The 16,939-nt window shown below is 47.1% G+C and overlaps 1 protein-coding gene across 2 annotated transcripts in view; it reads left to right on the forward strand.

Moving 5' to 3' along the window:
* The window catches only part of MAN2C1 (mannosidase alpha class 2C member 1), a 32,423-nt gene that overhangs the window by 10,958 nt on the left and 4,526 nt on the right, over positions 1-16,939 (forward strand). For both annotated transcript variants that reach the window (XM_079991521.1, XM_079991522.1), the window contains exons 11-22: positions 1,298-1,393; positions 2,977-3,122; positions 3,754-3,877; positions 4,390-4,511; positions 4,779-4,864; positions 7,068-7,238; positions 7,570-7,652; positions 8,783-8,877; positions 8,961-9,065; positions 12,529-12,685; positions 15,706-15,849; positions 16,498-16,607. In XM_079991521.1, the coding sequence (XP_079847647.1) occupies positions 1,298-1,393; positions 2,977-3,122; positions 3,754-3,877; positions 4,390-4,511; positions 4,779-4,864; positions 7,068-7,238; positions 7,570-7,652; positions 8,783-8,877; positions 8,961-9,065; positions 12,529-12,685; positions 15,706-15,849; positions 16,498-16,607 (1,439 nt within the window). The remainder of the gene's footprint in view (positions 1-1,297; positions 1,394-2,976; positions 3,123-3,753; positions 3,878-4,389; positions 4,512-4,778; positions 4,865-7,067; positions 7,239-7,569; positions 7,653-8,782; positions 8,878-8,960; positions 9,066-12,528; positions 12,686-15,705; positions 15,850-16,497; positions 16,608-16,939) is intronic.

The raw sequence follows: 16,939 nt of genomic DNA on the forward strand, positions 1-16,939 counted from the left end.
ATTTTTTGGGGCGGAAATGAATGAATTCCTATGCCCCACAAATAACCCAGAGATGCATTTTAAATAAAAGCACACATTCTACTCATGTAAAAACACGCTGATTCCCGGACTGTCTGCGGGCCGGATTTAGAAGGCGATTGGGCCACATCCAGCCCCTGGTGCTTAGTTTGCCTACCCATGGTTTAGATTGAGCAAGGAACAGCTTTTCCTTGAATTGCTTGAAAAGAGTGCCCGGGTGGGTGTTCTTGCTCAGTTGAAATCTGCCCAGTAGCATCATAGGATTATTCAAGCCATTGTTTATGAAGCTGGCTCCCCCTGCTGCCACCACCAACCGTAGTTAAGATTAACCACAGTTTAGGGTTTGGACATAGTGCTAAATCAGCAATTCCCACCCGCTTGGTTCCATAAACTCATCCTCAATGTCTCCCCTCCCCTCCAAAAAACATTATTCAGAATAGTGGTTTGCACGACCCACTAAGGAAGGTAGTAACGCAGTTAAATTCAAAACAGCAACAATTAATTGCACTTGTATTCAAAAAATAAATATATGCTGTGATATAATCTTGCAGCTAAGAAATATAACAAAGACTATTGCACGAAAAATATTATGTTGGGGAGATCTCACACAGGTGAAAGGAAGCAACGGGGAGGAGGGGAGGGTTAGGTTGAATTTGGGAAATAAAATAATATATGGGACAGCAAAGCATATAATAGATTCTTATAGAATAGTAGTATATTGTAACCAGAACAGAAGTTCAAAAGGGGAAGTAAATGTATTTTTAGTTTTTTCATTATTGGAATACTTATTATTTCTTATCGGTAGAAGGCAATGTTAGCTTAACTTCTTCATTTTTCTGTCTGTATAATTTTCTTAAGTCAATTAAAAAAAGACAATTTCACGAAAAATATTTTTGTAAACTCTTGCTAATGAAAACATACGAGTGAAGGAGATTTATAGTATAAAATATTTATATATAACTACTTAACAAACACGCACAAACCTTTGCCCACCACAAATGACCAGTAGCTAGTTTGTAAGAAAATCAATAGCTGTTACCAATAACAGGCTCTCTTGTGGCAATTCGCAACTGAAAAGGGAAAAGCTCTGCGAGCGATAAGAATAGTAAATCATTAAATGCGGTGATCAGTGCCTCTCGGATGGGCCCCACCCCCTGCAGCCCCCTTGTCTCTTAGCACCCCCTAGGTAGTCCCACCGCCTTCCAGGGGCTCAGGAGCACCAACTGTGAGAACCCCTGAAATAAACCATGTGACTATAGACCACGATCTTCTCTTGCAGCACAACACCTTTGTCTGGGAAGGCATTGACGGGTCCCAGGTTTTAGCCCACTTCCCACCTGCAGATTCCTATGGGCTGGCCGGTTGTGTAGAGGAGGTGAGTGAAGGCCACTTGCACCCCAGAAGAAGGAAGTGAAGGCCAAGTTGGGATGGGGTTTCTAGCACTTCTGAAGACCAGCAACTGCAAGGAATGCATTGCAAGGGAATGGACTAGATGACCTGGAAACCATAGCTTGTCCAAGTTGCTGGGAATTGTACTGCCTGTGCGGGGAGAGGGGAGCCATGCGCTTTAAATGTGCTTTGTAGGAATGATCGCTGGGTGTGTAGCACACTCCGCCTCACAGATAAAGCCACAGCTGTCTAAACATCTTGCCCTCTGTCTAACCTTTTGCGGTCTCAGTAGTCTGCAGTGTCCTGTCTGTAACCTTTGTCTCTGAGACCTTTGTCTCCTTCGTCCTACACTGTGCAAGGGGAAAATGACGCAGTGGAAACAGGTGCCAAAATAACTTCGTACCACCCCACGATCTCGGGACTGGAAGATGTGTAAAGGTCACAGCCCAAAATGTATCTGCCTGGGTTTGCATATTGTGTCAATAAAAGGAGCCTCCACAGAGCTGGCCGGCAGCTTGCTTGCAGCTCACCTGCGTTACCAACTCCTGCCTCATGTCCTTCACTTCAGTGCTTTGCGTGTGTGGTGTGTGTCAGGTGCTGCTGCTGGTTGCTCGCGAGTAACCAGGCAGGACTCCAAACCTGTCTTTTACAGGTTTTATTGTGCAAACTATTTACATTGCAGATCTACAAAGTTCATGTCCGTCTTAGTCACTTGCAGAATCCGGGAGTGGCCTCTTCCGCCTTCTCCCCCAACATAAGAACCCCAAGCCTCCTCTTCCCCCTTTGTGTTTCACCCCTCTGTGCCAGCTGGGTGACAGAAGTGGTGTGCGTCCCTCCTGGCCAGCCCGGCGAGGTGAGGCGCTGGGGCTCTCAGCAACATCCTCGAGCCCTTTCCTCGCTTGGCTGGCCCCTTCCCTCTCTTTTCCACTGGAGGTGTGGTTTTTCCCTCACTGGAAGAGGAACTGCTCCTCAGGAGCTTCGGAGGCTCTCTGTATTCCAACCCTGCCTCCCTCCCCTGTTCCAATGGCAGTCCCCTGACAGTGTGGATCAACCATATTGCCTCCTGACACCAGGCAAGCAACCTTAACTGTACTATTTTCAGTGCCTGCTTAAAAGATTTTTCTTTGGGAAAGCCTATCCAAAAATGTAGAAAATACGTGGGTCTTTATTTCTTTTTAATAATATTTTGAATATTTTAAAATACCTGTTTTTTTAATAATAATAATAATAATAATAAATAAAATTTTATTTATACCCCGTCCTCCCCAGCCAAGACCGGGCTCAGGGCAGCTAACAACCCATAATAAAAACAAGTTGATTAAAATACAATTTAAAAAACAAGATTAAAAGGCAACATTAAAACATTAAGATGCAGCCTCTTCACAGGAGGAGAAAGGAAAAAGAAAAACTGAGTTTTTCTAGTGCAGTAATGTTGATGTTTCCTCTTATATTCTTGCAAACTTTTCTTTTACAATGGAGCTGCATGTGAATCTTGTGAATAAAATAAACAAACATTCCCTTGCGAAAAGAGGTCACGTCATCACGTACACGTTGTTGCCTCTGCCCTAGATGTTAAAAACGGTGAAGAACAATGGGGACAGGGGCCGTGTCAACCACAGTGCCGCTCTCTTTGGCTTTGGAGACGGGGGAGGCGGCCCAACGCAGAAGATCCTGGACAGGCTGAGGAGAATGAAGGACACAGACGGCTTGCCAAGGTCAGTCTCCCTTTGCTACGCTGACAAGCCCACTTTAAAAAGGAAAAAGAAAAGCTTGGCTTCCTGTGGTTGGAAGATGGACCCACAAAGGTATAGGCTGAATAAAAGATTTGTGGGAACCCATATACTGTCATACCTCGGGATAAATATGCTTCAGGATAAGTATTTTCGGGTTGCGCTCTGCAGCAACCCGGAAGAAACAGAGCCTGTTACTTTCGGGTTTTGCCGCTCGCGCATGCGCAGGCGGTCAAAATGACGTCATGCGCGGAAGCGGCGAATCGCGACCCACGCATGCGCAGATGTGCATTCGCATCTTACGTTCTGTTCAGGATGCGAACGGGGCTCCGGAACGGATCCCGTTCGCATCCCAAGTTACCACTGTAAATGCCCCATAAACAAATTGGGATGAACACTCATTAACTCTCTGCATCTCCCCCCTGCATCCGGACGAGCGTTTACCTAGTCGGAGGACACTTTCCTGCACCTCAGGAGGTGGCGCAGCAGGGCCAGTGAGGGGGCGTGGCCTGGAGGAAAGAGGGTGTGGCCTTTTGAGCATTCCCATGGAGAGGCATTTGGTCTCTGGGCCTGAAGCTCTCCCCACCCCTACTACAACTTTCTTTCCTTCTCACAGGGTTCAGATGTCCACACCTGACCAGCTTTTCACTGCCCTGGAAAAGGAAAGGGCTCAGCTGTGCACCTGGGTTGGCGAACTGTTTCTGGAGCTCCATAATGGCACATACACCACACACGGGCAGGTTAGTATGCACAGGAAAACGCCAGTTAGACAGTCGTCTGGCTCAGAGTCAAAACGTCCTCAGAAGCTGCTGTTCCTGAAGTTCTAAAACCAGCATCACCTTAGAAGCTCAACTTGGGGGAAGTTTGTCCTCATAAGCCTCCCATTGATTGCTGCAGCGTCTGCTTATCTCGCTTTGTGAGACAGGAAAGGACAACCTTCTAGTTGCTGTTGGACTCCAAATCCCATCAGCTCCAGCAGAACCAATAGTCAGGAATGATGGGAGTTGTAGTCCAACAAGGTCCGGAAGGCCGCAGGGTCTGGGTACAAATACATAGAGTTGCAATGCTACAATTTGCAATCTCTGCTTATCGGTATCTGATTATCATCGTCATCATCAATTAAATAATTAATTACAGCATTGAAATCCACTACGAAAAACAATTCAAAGCAACTGGCAATCATAAAAACAATGTGTCTGATCATTTCCTTTCGTTGCTGCTTTCTGTAAATGTTTTCTCCTTTTGGAACCAGATTAAGAAGGGGAATCGGGAGTGTGAGCACCTGCTCCACGATGTTGAGGTTCTGAGTAGTTTTGCTTTGTCGCAGAAAAGCTCTTTCCAGTACCCTTCGGCTAAGCTTCAGCAACTGTGGAGGTACAACTTTAAATGTGAATATTTGGTTCTGTTCAGAATATGGGATCTTGTTGGGCTTTGTTGGGGTAGTAGAAAGGGTGGCCAAACCCTAAGAAAGGTCACCCACCACCTTTTCCCTCCCCACTCCTATCATGGATCCTGCCTGCTCCCCATCTGAGAACTGTGACAAAGTGCTGGAGCCCCTGACCCTCACATGCTTTGTATAGATGCCAGCTAGTTCCTCTCTTCCTTTGGGTCTCCTGATTTTTTGTCCCCTTTTGGTGGCAGGCTCCTCCTCCTGAATCAGTTCCATGATGTCTTGCCAGGCAGCTGTATCCAACTGGTAGCTGAGGATGCCATGAGGTACTATTCAGGTATGAATTTACCCTGGCCCTTGAGTGAGGCCTCAAGAGGCCCTGCTTCTCAGCCTGCTATCGGGATACATTAGATTGGTCAGCCCGAGAGGCAGGGCCTTCGTGGTGGCAGCCCCTGTCACATGAATTTACTTCCTGGGGAGACACATGATGCCCATATTTTACTGGGTTTAAGAATCTAGCACTACTTCTCTTCAGGTATTGAGCTGTCAGAATGACTATAGCATGGAACAGGGGTTTCTGAACCCTGGTCCTCAGATCAGCAGTGGTCCAAAAGCTTTATTTAGGTGGTCTGTGGCATGTCTGTGAAGAACACTTAGAATCTGCATTCTGCAATAAAATACAGTATAAGAAATAAAAGGAGCAATACACGTACAATTAAAAACCATGCCGTATCTGACACATGGGACGCGGGTGGTGCTGTGGTGTAAACTGCTCGGAAGGTCGGCGGTTCGAATCCTTGTGACGGAGTGAGCTCCCATTGTTCGGTCCCAGCTCCTGCCAACCTAGCAGTTTGAAAGCACGTCAAAGTGCAAGTAGATAAATAGGTACTGCTGTGGCAGGAAGATAAACGGTGTTTCCATGCGCTGCTCTGGTTTTGCCAGAAGCGGCTTAGTCATGCTGGCCACATGACCCAGAAAAACTGTCCGTGCACAAACGTCAGCTCCCTCTGCCAGTACAGTGGTACCTCGGGTTACAGATGCTTCAGGTTACAAACGCTTCAGGTTACAGACTCCGCTAACCCAGAAATAGTACCTCGGGTTAAGAACTTTTCTTCAGGATGAGAACACAAAACTGAGGTTCTGCTCACCCTAAAAAGAACAGAAATTGTGCGGTGGTGGTGCGGCGGCAGCGGGAGGCCCCATTAGCTAAAGTGGGGCTTCAGGTTAAGAACAGTTTCAGGTTAAGAACGGACCTCCGGAACGAATTAAGTTCTTAACCCGAGGTACCACTGTAAAGCGAGATGAGCGCCGCAACCCCAGAGTCGTTCGCTACTGGACTTAACTGTCAGGGGTCCTTTAGCTTTTTATCTGACACAATGCATTATAGTTGCTCCAGCAGGAACATTAAGTTGTCCACCAAGACCCTCAGAAATTTTCAAGTGGTCTTGGAGGTGGCGGTGACAGGGGTGTGTGTGTGAGAGAGAGAACCACTACCACAGATGCTTTTAAAATTAGTGTAGTACAGTGGTACCTCAGGTTAAGTACTTAATTCGTTCCAGAGGTCCGTTCCTAACCTGAAACTGTTCTTAACCTGAAGCACCACTTTAGCTAATGGGGCCTCCTGCTGCTGCCACACCACCAGAGCACAATATCTGTTCTCATCCTGAAGCAAAGTTCTTAACCCGAGGTACTATTTCTGGGTTAGCGGAGTCTGTAACCTGAAGTGTATGTAACCTGAGGTACCACTGTAATGCTTAATGATTTGTTTTCATATTCATAAGAACATAAGGCAAGCTTGCTGGGTCAGGCCAAGGGCCCATCTAGTTCAGCATCCTGTTTTCATAGCGGCCTGTGAGAGACCCGCAAGCAGGACCCAATCACAAGATTCCTCTCCCCGTCTGTGCTTTCCAGCAACTGGGATTCTGTGGAGGCAGAGCAGAGCCTTCATGGCTCACAGCCATCGATAGGCCTTTCCTCCTCCATGAATTTGTCCAGTCCTTTTTTAAAGTCATCTTAGTTTGTGGCCATCACTGCCTCCTGTGGGAGGGAGTTCCATAGTTTAACTATGCACTGTGTGAAGAAGTAGAGTGGTACCTCAGGTTACAGACTCCGCTAACCCAGAAATAGTACCTCGGGTTAAGAACTTTGCTTCAGGATGAGAATAGAAATCGTGCGGCGGCAGCGGGAGGCCCCATTATCTAAAGTGGTACCCCAGGTTAAGAACAGTTTCAGGTTAAGAACGGGCCTCCGGAACGAATTAAGTTCTTAACCCGAGGTACCACTGTACTTTATTTTATCTTGGAGGGCAGGCACCCAAAGCAACCCAAGGAACGCTAACTGGCAGTTTGGGGTGTGACACCAGGGCAGAAGGCGACTCGGAACAGAGTAACCAGGAAGAGGGCTGGTTCTAGCTGTGGAGAAGAACCATCTGCACGGCAACATTTTGTTGCAGGTCCCACTTGCCCCTTTTAAAATATGTGCTACCGCTTTAGCTCACTCTGGATGGGCAAGTTCCCTTAATGGAAATCCTTTCCCCCCAGAAATTTGCAGTGCTGGATCTCAACTTCTGAAAGATGCTGTGCAGTCCCTGTTTGGAGGCCTTTTGTCAAGCAGTCAAGAGACTAACGGGGACATCCTTGTGGTCAACACGTTGCCGTGGAAACGAACTGAAGTCATCCCCAAAGCTGGACCAGGAGGATCCAAGACCTTAGGTGCCAACAGGACTTCAGGCCTAAAAAACTTTTGATTCACAGATAGATTACTTTATAGCAAGTCCTTCTCACTGTAGTGTGTACAGTGCTTCTAATCGTTACAGAGTCCTTGCAGTATTCCTAAGCAAAGGGATTGTTGCATTCACAAGAACAAATGCTAAAACTGGAACTAATAGACCTATTTTAGTCATGCCCATTAATTTCAGTATGCATTGTGTCCCCAGGTGGGAGTGAGATATGGTGCAGGGGATTGTAGAAGGACTCGACCTCAGCAAATGCACCTATCTTTTGGCTGATTCAAAATTAACCTGTCTCCTTTGTACCTCTTTAGCCTTGGTGACAGTTCCCAGCATGGGCTACTGTGTTGTTCAAGATTCCTTACCTCCTCCATATCCCGTGACAGTGACCAAAGAGGTGAGCTCCTCTGTGGCTTTTGCCAGGAAACCGGAGTTAATAATATATGCCGCAGGGCTACCAAATGGTGGGCACCTGAGGGCACATGTGGTGGGACTGCCTCAAGGTTGTGGAATTCTGGGCCACGACGTTCAAAGATATTTCTTTAATAACAAATCACACTCGTCCCTCCTTCATATCTGGTGCTTCAGAATTATTTTCTGAAGCTGATAAAGAAAAAATAAGGAATTCATTTGCCACCTTTTGATGGCAGCAAGGATGTCTGGAGCAATGTTTTGGGAAACGTTTGAGCTAGTCAATTTGGCCTACTGGTACACAAGGGTTTGGCAGGTAGCCTTGCTGGAAAAAAAAATCCCGTAAACTGTCTCTAGGTGGATTCGTTCAAAAAGACAAGTTTGATGAAGTATGGTTTGATTTCATATAGTTTCAGAACAAGGAGGAATGTGGATGTATGCCCCTCCATGGAATAAGTTACATGAAAGTGCAGCAGATTCCATGACTTGGGAATGGAGATCCTGTTGCCTCTCTAGATGTTCTGTACTACAACTTCCATCACCCCTGGTGGATGATGGGAGCTAGAGCCCCTCTTTCTCTAGCTGATGGGTGAATCCAGGCAGCCTGTGTTTCCCCTTATTCTTAGGCATCAGGGTGTGACTGTTGGGATGCTGCCAGGGAGACGTGGGCATCAGGCAGGCCCAGAGCTGGCTCCAGCCACCAGCCGGCAGCCAGGCGATCTCCAGGTCACGGAACAGCATCAATCAATCAGCGACTCGAGCCTCAGTAGCCTTCTGAAGCTACTGAGTACGTTAATTAGCAGAGTGAATAAATCTCCACAACGGAAGTGGCGGACAGAGACATGCATAAGCATTATTTACAACATTTATTCAGCATAGTTCAGGAACAAAGGAAAAAACATGTCTGCTTCCCTTCGTCTCCAGCAAAACAGCAATAGCAAAAGCAATATACAAAACGGAAGTTCCCAGCAGACTGTGCTGGAAGTAAACAGGCATGTGACACACAACAGTCATGCCTGTTCCCTTTTAAGGTGGAACGGAGCTATATCCTAACAGTGACCTCCTAGCGACTTTTATTCCTTTTCATTTATTTAGTTCCTAAATCTTCCTCTGCAGGTGGATGGCTCTGTCATCATGAAGAACGGTCTTGTCCGGGTCTGTCTGGATACTCTGGGGCGTGTGACATCGCTTTGCTTAATGCATCCAGAGAGGTACTTTGAGAACTGAACTTTATTTGTTCTCAAATCAAGCCATGCAATTCCTTGACTCCTTGAGGGTGTGCTTTTCTCCTTAGAGAGTCAGTTCCCGAAGGTTGCTGCGCTAACCAGTTTGTGATATTTGACGACGTTCCGTTGTATTGGGATGCCTGGGACGTTATGGACTATCACCTGGAGACCAGGTAGGTTGCCTGTCATCATTTTGGCATAACGCTGCAGCTTGAGATTTCTTGTATGTAACAAAAGGATGCTAAAGAGCTTCTCTTTGCAACAATGGTTACGGCATCCATTCAGTCTCTCTTGAGACAGAGCTGGAATTGCAAATCGGTCAGAGAGAATCACACACCAATGGCACAATTTAGTTTAAACCACTGGAGCACTTCCAGGTGTTGTTAAAAAATATCTAGGTGTAACACAAGCATGTATGGAGAAAGGGCCATACAACAAGTAAGCAAAATCAAAGGCAAATATAAAAAGAAATAGCACATTTGCTTGTTTGAGAACACTGCATGTTTTCAGCATAGCTCAAAACTCAAATCTATGTATCTCAGGGTAAGCAGTGTTTACCACTGTAAGGAATGTTCTTGCATTTTGGAACCCTTCTCACTTCTGTTCTCCTCTCTCTGTTACATACTCATTTCTCTTGAAAAATCTTTAGGCACAGCCATTCTTCCTTTGCAGAGGAAAGGAAAAAAGGACTAAGGGAGGGCGCAGTACAGACTTACCTCTTAGTGTGAGTGGCATGGAGGGAACCCATGAAAGTGATGGCCAACAGACAGAAAACAAAGGGAAATGGAATGTCTAATTCACTAATGGAGAAAATAAAGGAGCAGCGACAGCTCAGTGCAGTAGGGAGCCTGCTTTGCAGGGTTAGTTGCCAGAACCTCCGGTTAGAAGGTAGTAGGTGATGGTGGAGCGGGACGAGGGTGGCGCTGTTGGTAAAACTTCAGTGCCTAGGACTTGCTGATCGTATGGTCGGTGGTTCGAATCCCCGCGGTGGGGTGAGCTCCTGTCGTTCGGTCCCAGCTCCTGCCCACCTAGCAGTTCGAAAGCACCCCCAAGTGCAAGTAGATAAATAGGTACCACTTTATAGCGGGAAGGTAAACGGCGTTTCCGTGTGCTGCGCTGGTGCTGGCTCGCCAGCTGCAGCTTCGTCACGCTGGCCACGTGACCCGGAAGTGTCTTCGGACGGTGCCGGCTCACGGCCTATAGAGCGAGATGAGCACGCAACCCTAGAGTCGGACACGACTGGCCCGTACGGGCAGGGGTACCTTTACCTTTACTTTTTAGGTGATGGTGGAGGGAACTGCCTGAGACCTTGGAGAACTGCTGCCAGCCAGTGTAGTACTGATCTAGGTGGAGAAATGTCTGCCTCTGTGTAAGGGAACTTTATTTGATGGGACCAGGCGGGCAGGCACGGAACGGAATGAAATCTAATCTGCTATCTGAAACCTTTTGGCTTTTCTAGGTAGTGTGGTGGATTACTTCAGTAAACACACCATTGTGATGCTTAATATGGCTTTATCTGGTCACAATAGCGGCCTCTGGGGAGCCCACAAAAGTGGAGTCCCCAAACCTATAAATCACACAGGCTTACATAGAGACATTCCTTCACCTTAGCTTTGCACATGTGTGGAAGTGAAGCCACGTTCTCAGTGGGAAAGTGCGCCTGCGTGGTCAGAGCTCAATGCCTGATTCACCAACAGGAACACGGCGCCTGCTTTCTATCAAACTAGCTGGGTTTTCCCCGCACAAACATTCTTGACACCTCCTTAATACAGTGGTGCCTCGCAAGACGAAATTAATTCGTTCCGCGAGTTTTTTCGTCTTGCGATTTTTCCGTCTTGCGAAGCATGGACTTTGGAAAAGCTTCAAAAATCACCAAAGTCTTCAAAAGCCTCAAAAAAGGCTACCACACCGCGTGCTATGAGTTGCTCCTCGAAGTGAATGCACGGTTTTAAGAAAAAGGAAACAAACTTGCAAGACAAAGGAAACAAACTTGCAAGACGTTTTCGTCTTGCGAAGCAAGCCCATAGGGAAATCTGTCTTGCGAAGCAACTCAAAAAACAAAAAACTCTTTCGTTTTGCGAGTTTTTCGTCTTACGAGGCATTCGTCTTGCGAGGTACCACTATACAGTCTGACAAGCAGATTGTCCTGACCGTATCCTTTCACACACACTTGTTTACATCTCTTCACATATGGGTACTGGGCATTTGAAACATGGCACAGAGTGCGTGCAGAGTAGACCACACAGATGGGAACAGTGAAGAGACGCAAAAATATCTTTACATGGTTTAATAACAAAACTCCTCTAACATACATCTTACATAGTGTCTATAATCATCACCCATCCATCCACCAGGGGAGAGTAAGGTGCATACTGCACATTATATACCATTCACAATTGCTGACACAGTTAATTACAGTGACTTATCAGCACCTGCTACACTGGTAAAGGTAAAGGGACCCCTGACCATTAGGTCCAGTCGTGGCCGACTCTGGGGTTGTGGTGCTCATCTCGCTTTATTGGCCGAGGGAGCCAGTGTACAGCTTCTGGGTCATGTGGCCAGCATGACTAAGCCGCTTCTGGAGAACCAGAGCAGCACACGGAAATGCCATTTACCTTCCCGCTGGAGCGGTATCTATTTATCTACTTGCACTTTGACGTGCTTTCGAACTGCTAGGTTGGCAGGAGCAGGGACCGAGCAATGGGAGCTCACCCCGTCGCGGGGATTCAAACCGCCGACCTTCTGATTGGCAAGTCCTAGGCTCTGTGGTTTAACCCACAGCGCCACCCGCGTCCCTATGCTACACTGCTACGCAGCTGTAAAAACTAGGTCAGGATATGCACCCTGGCTTTTAAATTGGTACACCCCCTGTGGAACAATAATGAACCCTAACATTTAAACAAGCTATTCAACAATGGGCTGTCTACGCTACAGTAGTCAGCAGAGGAAGCTCCCCATGGGTATCGGGCTTTTTGTGCTCCCTCTTGTGAGGAGAAGCACCATCTTCTACTCAGAATAAAGCTTCCCACAGCCACCGTTGGAGGCAGTGATGCTCCTGAATACCATTTCCTGGAAACCACAAGCGGGGAGAGGGCTGCTCTTATGATCGGTTCCTGCTTGTGGGATTCCCATTTTGGGCATTTGGTTGGCACTAGACAGGCTGGACTAGACGGGCCATTCGCTTGATCCAGCAGGGCTCTTTGGATATTCTTCCCTTACCGCCTAGAACAGGGGTCCCCAAACTAAGGTCCGCGGGCTGGATAAGGCCCGAGGGACTCGTTTATCCAGCCTGCGGCAACTGCCGCTGCCCGCTCTTACCAGTGCTGCGCTGCGCGGCTGCCCACTTCCGGGTCGGAGAAGCACCGGAAATTGGTTGTGCGCATGTGCAAGTGTTATTTCCGGTGCACATTCGGGTCGGAGGAGGCCCGCGCACATGCACACAAGCTATTTCCAGTGCTCCTCCGGCCCGGAAGTGTGTCGGAAATAGCGTGTGCACACGCGTATGGGCACGCGCTCCCCCACCCTCCGGTCCGCCGCGCAATTGGCACTGGAGACACCGGCCCGAGGTGCAGTAAGTTTGCTGACCCCTGGCCTGGAACTCTGAGCCAATGATTTCCTTGTAAATATCCCTTTCAGGAAGACCATTGCACATCTCCTTAAACCCTTGGAAATCATCCAGCCAGGGGGACTGCGGGGCAGTGTGACCTTCTCCCTTCAGATCAGCGAGAAGAGCGTCCTTACCCAAGAGGTCATTCTGGACGCAGCATGCCCTCACGTCCGCTTCCAGACTCAGGTTCGATATGCTTGTAATCTTCTCTGGAAGCTCTTTCCCCTCCTAAATACACCCACACCTGTGTATGTTTTGTAAATCTGTTTTTCCCCCCTTTAAATTAAATATTTTTTAAATTACATTTCAAGAAAAGATCATACAAGGTTATGCAAAATACAGTGTTAACAAACAGGGTCTGGTGACAATATACATAGTCCATATACCATTACTGACCTCTGTCAAACAAATACAGACATAAAATAAAACCAAAATAAATAAACCACAGGTATGTGAATGTGTGGAAGGTAGCAAGTGGAGCTATCTATAGCATAGGCATCATAGTTAAAGAAGACAAGGTTACAAAACATGGACCCTGTTATACCAAGGAAAATGATGAAATGTGCTGAGTCAGTGTATAAGCCATATTTGTTTGTAGGCCAAGGGAGGTCCTTGCTTACCGTAGCTGTCAACTTTTCCCTTTTCTTGCAAGGAATCCTATTCGGAATAAGGGAATTTCCCTTTAAAAAAGGGAAACATTGACAGCTGTGTTGCTTACAAGTGAAATAAAGTCAGACCAAACAAGTATGAAATCGTCTGTTTTCTTTGGCCCCTAAAGACTCTCAGCTTACTACGTTTTCCAGCAAGGCAATATCCCACACTTTAGATGGGTCCAGTCTATTTTTTTCCAGAACTGTGCGATGCTCATTCCAGCAGCTATAAGTAGCTGCACTAGCAAGCCTTTATAATGCAATGTTTGAAATCTGTTGATTCAGAATGCTTGATATTTCTAATTTAAAAAAATTATAAACAAGGCCTGCTGTGCAAAATCCAAAGGTTGGTTTTATAACCTTAGCCTATGAAAGGTTGCAGCGTTTTGGGACTTTTTAGCTTAGAGAAAAGGTGAACAAGAGGCACCATGATAGAAGTTTAAAAAATTATGCCTGGGATGAAGAAAGTGCATATAAAAAAGTTTTTTTCTCTCTCTCATAACAATAGAACTCGGGGGGCATTCAATAAAGTTCAATGCTGGAGGATTCAGGAAAGGTCAAAGAAAGGACTTCTTCTCACAGCGCAGTTCAGCTGCGGAACTCCCTGCACCTGGAGGCAGTGATGGCTTAGATAGATTTAAAAGAAGATTAGACAGCTTCTTGGAGGCTACCAGCCACTGTGGGAAGCAGCAATGCTTCTGGAAATTCTTGCTGGAAATTGTTGTTGTTTAGTCGTGTCCAACTCTTTGTGACCCCATGGACCAGAGCACACCAGGTACTTCTGTCTTCCACTGCCTCCCGCAGTTTGGTCAAACTCATGTTTGTAGCTTCGAGAACACTGTCCAACCATCTTGTCCTCTGTCGTCCCCTTCTCCATCTTTCCCCACATCAGGGTCTTTTCCAGGGAGTCTTCTCTTCTCATGAGGTGGGCAAAGTATTGGAGCCTCAGCTTCAGGATCTGTCCTTCCAGTGAGCACTCAGGGCTGATTTCCTTAAGTATGGATAGGTTTGATTTTCTTGCAGTCCATGGGACTCTCAAGAGTCTCCTCCAGCACCATAATTCAAAAGCATCAATTAGGAGCAGAGAAATTGCTCTTGGGCACGACTCTGTGAGAACAGGATGCTGGCCTGATCTAGCATTCAGGCTCCTCTTAGGTTCTTGAGACAGAATTTTACTGCATTTTAGTGTTCGTGTGCTTGGCTCTGTGACACGCCTTTTGAACATTGCATCAGTAGGAACTCCGCTTGCCCTACCCCACCCCAATCCTGTCATTTCAGTTGCGTTCTAAAAGCAAGGAAGGGTTGGACTCTGATTAATAAAATACACACGAGGCTTGACCAGCAAGACTCTGGGAGGAAGGGCCAATAATAATCTGCCCCCCTCCCTTGGCCCAGGTCGTTTTATTCACAAAAGAACCTTTTACACAGTGTTTGTAAGAACCAATCAGATTTCCTCTGAGCATTTCAAAAAATCCCACGTGGGACAAAGTCAGATCAGAAGAAATCCTTTTAACTACAAAGAAACTATTTCCTACTTGAGCATTCATACATGGTTAAGCTATATAACTAGGGACGCAGGTGGCGCTGTGGGTTAAAGCCTCAGTGCCTAGGGCTTGCCGATCGAAAGGTCGGCGGTTCGAATCCCTGCGGCGGGGTGCGCTCCCGCTGCTCGGTCCCAGCGCCTGCCAACCTAGCAGTTCGAAAGCACCTCCGGGTGCAAGTAGATAAATAGGGACCGCTTACCAGCGGGAAGGTAAACGGCGTTTCCGTGTGCGGCTCTGGCTCTGGCTCTGGCCAGAGCAGCGATGTCACGCTGGCCACGTGACCCGGAAGTGTCTCCGGACAGCGCTGGCCCCTGGCCTCTTAAGTGAGATGGGCGCACAACCCCAGAGTCTGTCAAGACTGGCCCGTACGGGCAGGGGTACCTTTACCTTTAAGCTATATAAACAGGAACCAAGGAGAAATGCATTTAGTACGCCCAGAGGTCATAAACTCATAGGAAAGAAAGACACATTTACCATCTCCGTGTAAACTCTGTTCCTGGCCCTTAAGATCTATCTAAAGATTAACAAAAGCTACATAAAAAGCTACCTTCTATCTTTATGGCTCAGGATGCCTGGTGAAGCAACCAGTCTGTGTTTTAGAATGCTTTAGGCATAGAAAATTAATCAGAAATTATTGTCGATGTCTCAAACCCAGTCAACGCAATTCTTTCACTGCGGACACAATGGGATTTTCATAATTCCTCATAGCAATCCCACCTGACCCCCACAAACTCTACCCTAGTCTGGTTTCACTTTCTTTTGCTGTTTGGGACTAGCCTGGAATAAGGAGGACTCATCAGCTTTAGTAGGTTGTGTAGATGTTATGACACTTCCTGGTGACCTGGAAGTTCCTAGAGCAGGGGAGCCTCCAAATAAACTTGGAGAATGTATGCGTTTTATATGTTAATAAATAAATATTTTTTTAAAAAAATCAACTTAGAGATTGTGGGCAGGGCGGAGAAGAAGGCACCTTTTCTCCTCTGATACGCTACACGTCTTGCTGGATCCACAGGTTGACTGGAATGAGGCTCATAAGTTCCTCAAGGTGGAATTCCCTGCCAAGGTCCGGAGCCCCAATGCCACATATGAGATACAGTTTGGCCACCTTCAGAGGCCAACGCACTGGAACACTTCTTGGGACTGGGCTCGGTTTGAGGTGAGAATCTGCCCACAGACTCCTGGCCACCAAGATAGGCCTTGCTGGGTGGCTGTCAACCCCTCTCTTTTTCAACTGTCTACACCGGCGGTTCCCAAAGATTTTTGGGCCACCGCTCCCTTGGTTCCATAAATTCAGAAGAGTTTTCAGCAGGTGTTTCAAAGTTGGCACAGGAGACGCCTGCTAAATCTTTCATGGCAAAGAGTTCTTACAGGACCAAGCCAATGGCACCAAAGGCTCTGTTTCCTGCTGTTGCCAAATGAGTTCTGCAGAGAACGAGCAACGACGCTCTTGCAGGTGAACTCTGTGATCAAACTGGGATAGAAGGGTTCAGGCAATCCCTGAGTTACCTGGACCTAAGTTGTTCAGGGCTTTGGAAGACCCTTGAACTGGGCGAAAGGACTGTGAACTCAGGCCTGGCACTGAAAACACAATCCCTCGGCTGAGCATATGCTCAGAGGCACCTTAATTATGTGTGTGTATGTCCACCCTCCCCAGTGCTTTAAAAAAATAAAATAGTTCTGGTTAATATACCTTAGGAATTCTAGTTTTAAAAACACAGGAGACCCTGCAAGCCTGAAGTCCATTTACATCTGCTGTGGATGATGATGCTTATCCTAATATCTGTTTGATTATTCTTTTTCCAAGGTGTGGAGCCACAAGTGGATAGACCTGTCTGAGCATGGCTTTGGGGTGGCCCTGCTGAACGACTCCAAATATGGCTGCTCCGTCCGGGGCAACGTGATGAGCCTTTCCCTGTGAGTTTTGGCAGGCCGGCAGGAAAAGATTTCTGGTGGGATGGCTTGAGGTCTTTGGTATTCTAGAATCTTGCTGTGTTTTCCTGGTGCTTTAGAAGGGAGCTTGCAGATGCCTTGTGCATCTTGGCTCAGTGCACATCTAATGTTTGCCTGTTTGGCTACGTCAGGAATGGAGTAACAGAAGTGTGTCTGGGAATAGCCATGTTGCTGGAACTGCACAGCCAGTAAGACAAGCGTCCCGTGCAAAGCTCAGAACAGATAAGAAGAAAGAACTTATTTAAACCATTGCGATGGCCACAGCGGCATAGCATGGGTTGTCAGCACCCGGGGCA

Source organism: Podarcis cretensis (genome assembly GCF_951804945.1).
Source record: "Podarcis cretensis genome assembly, chromosome: 9".
Classification (NCBI taxonomy): Eukaryota; Metazoa; Chordata; class Lepidosauria; order Squamata; family Lacertidae; genus Podarcis; species Podarcis cretensis.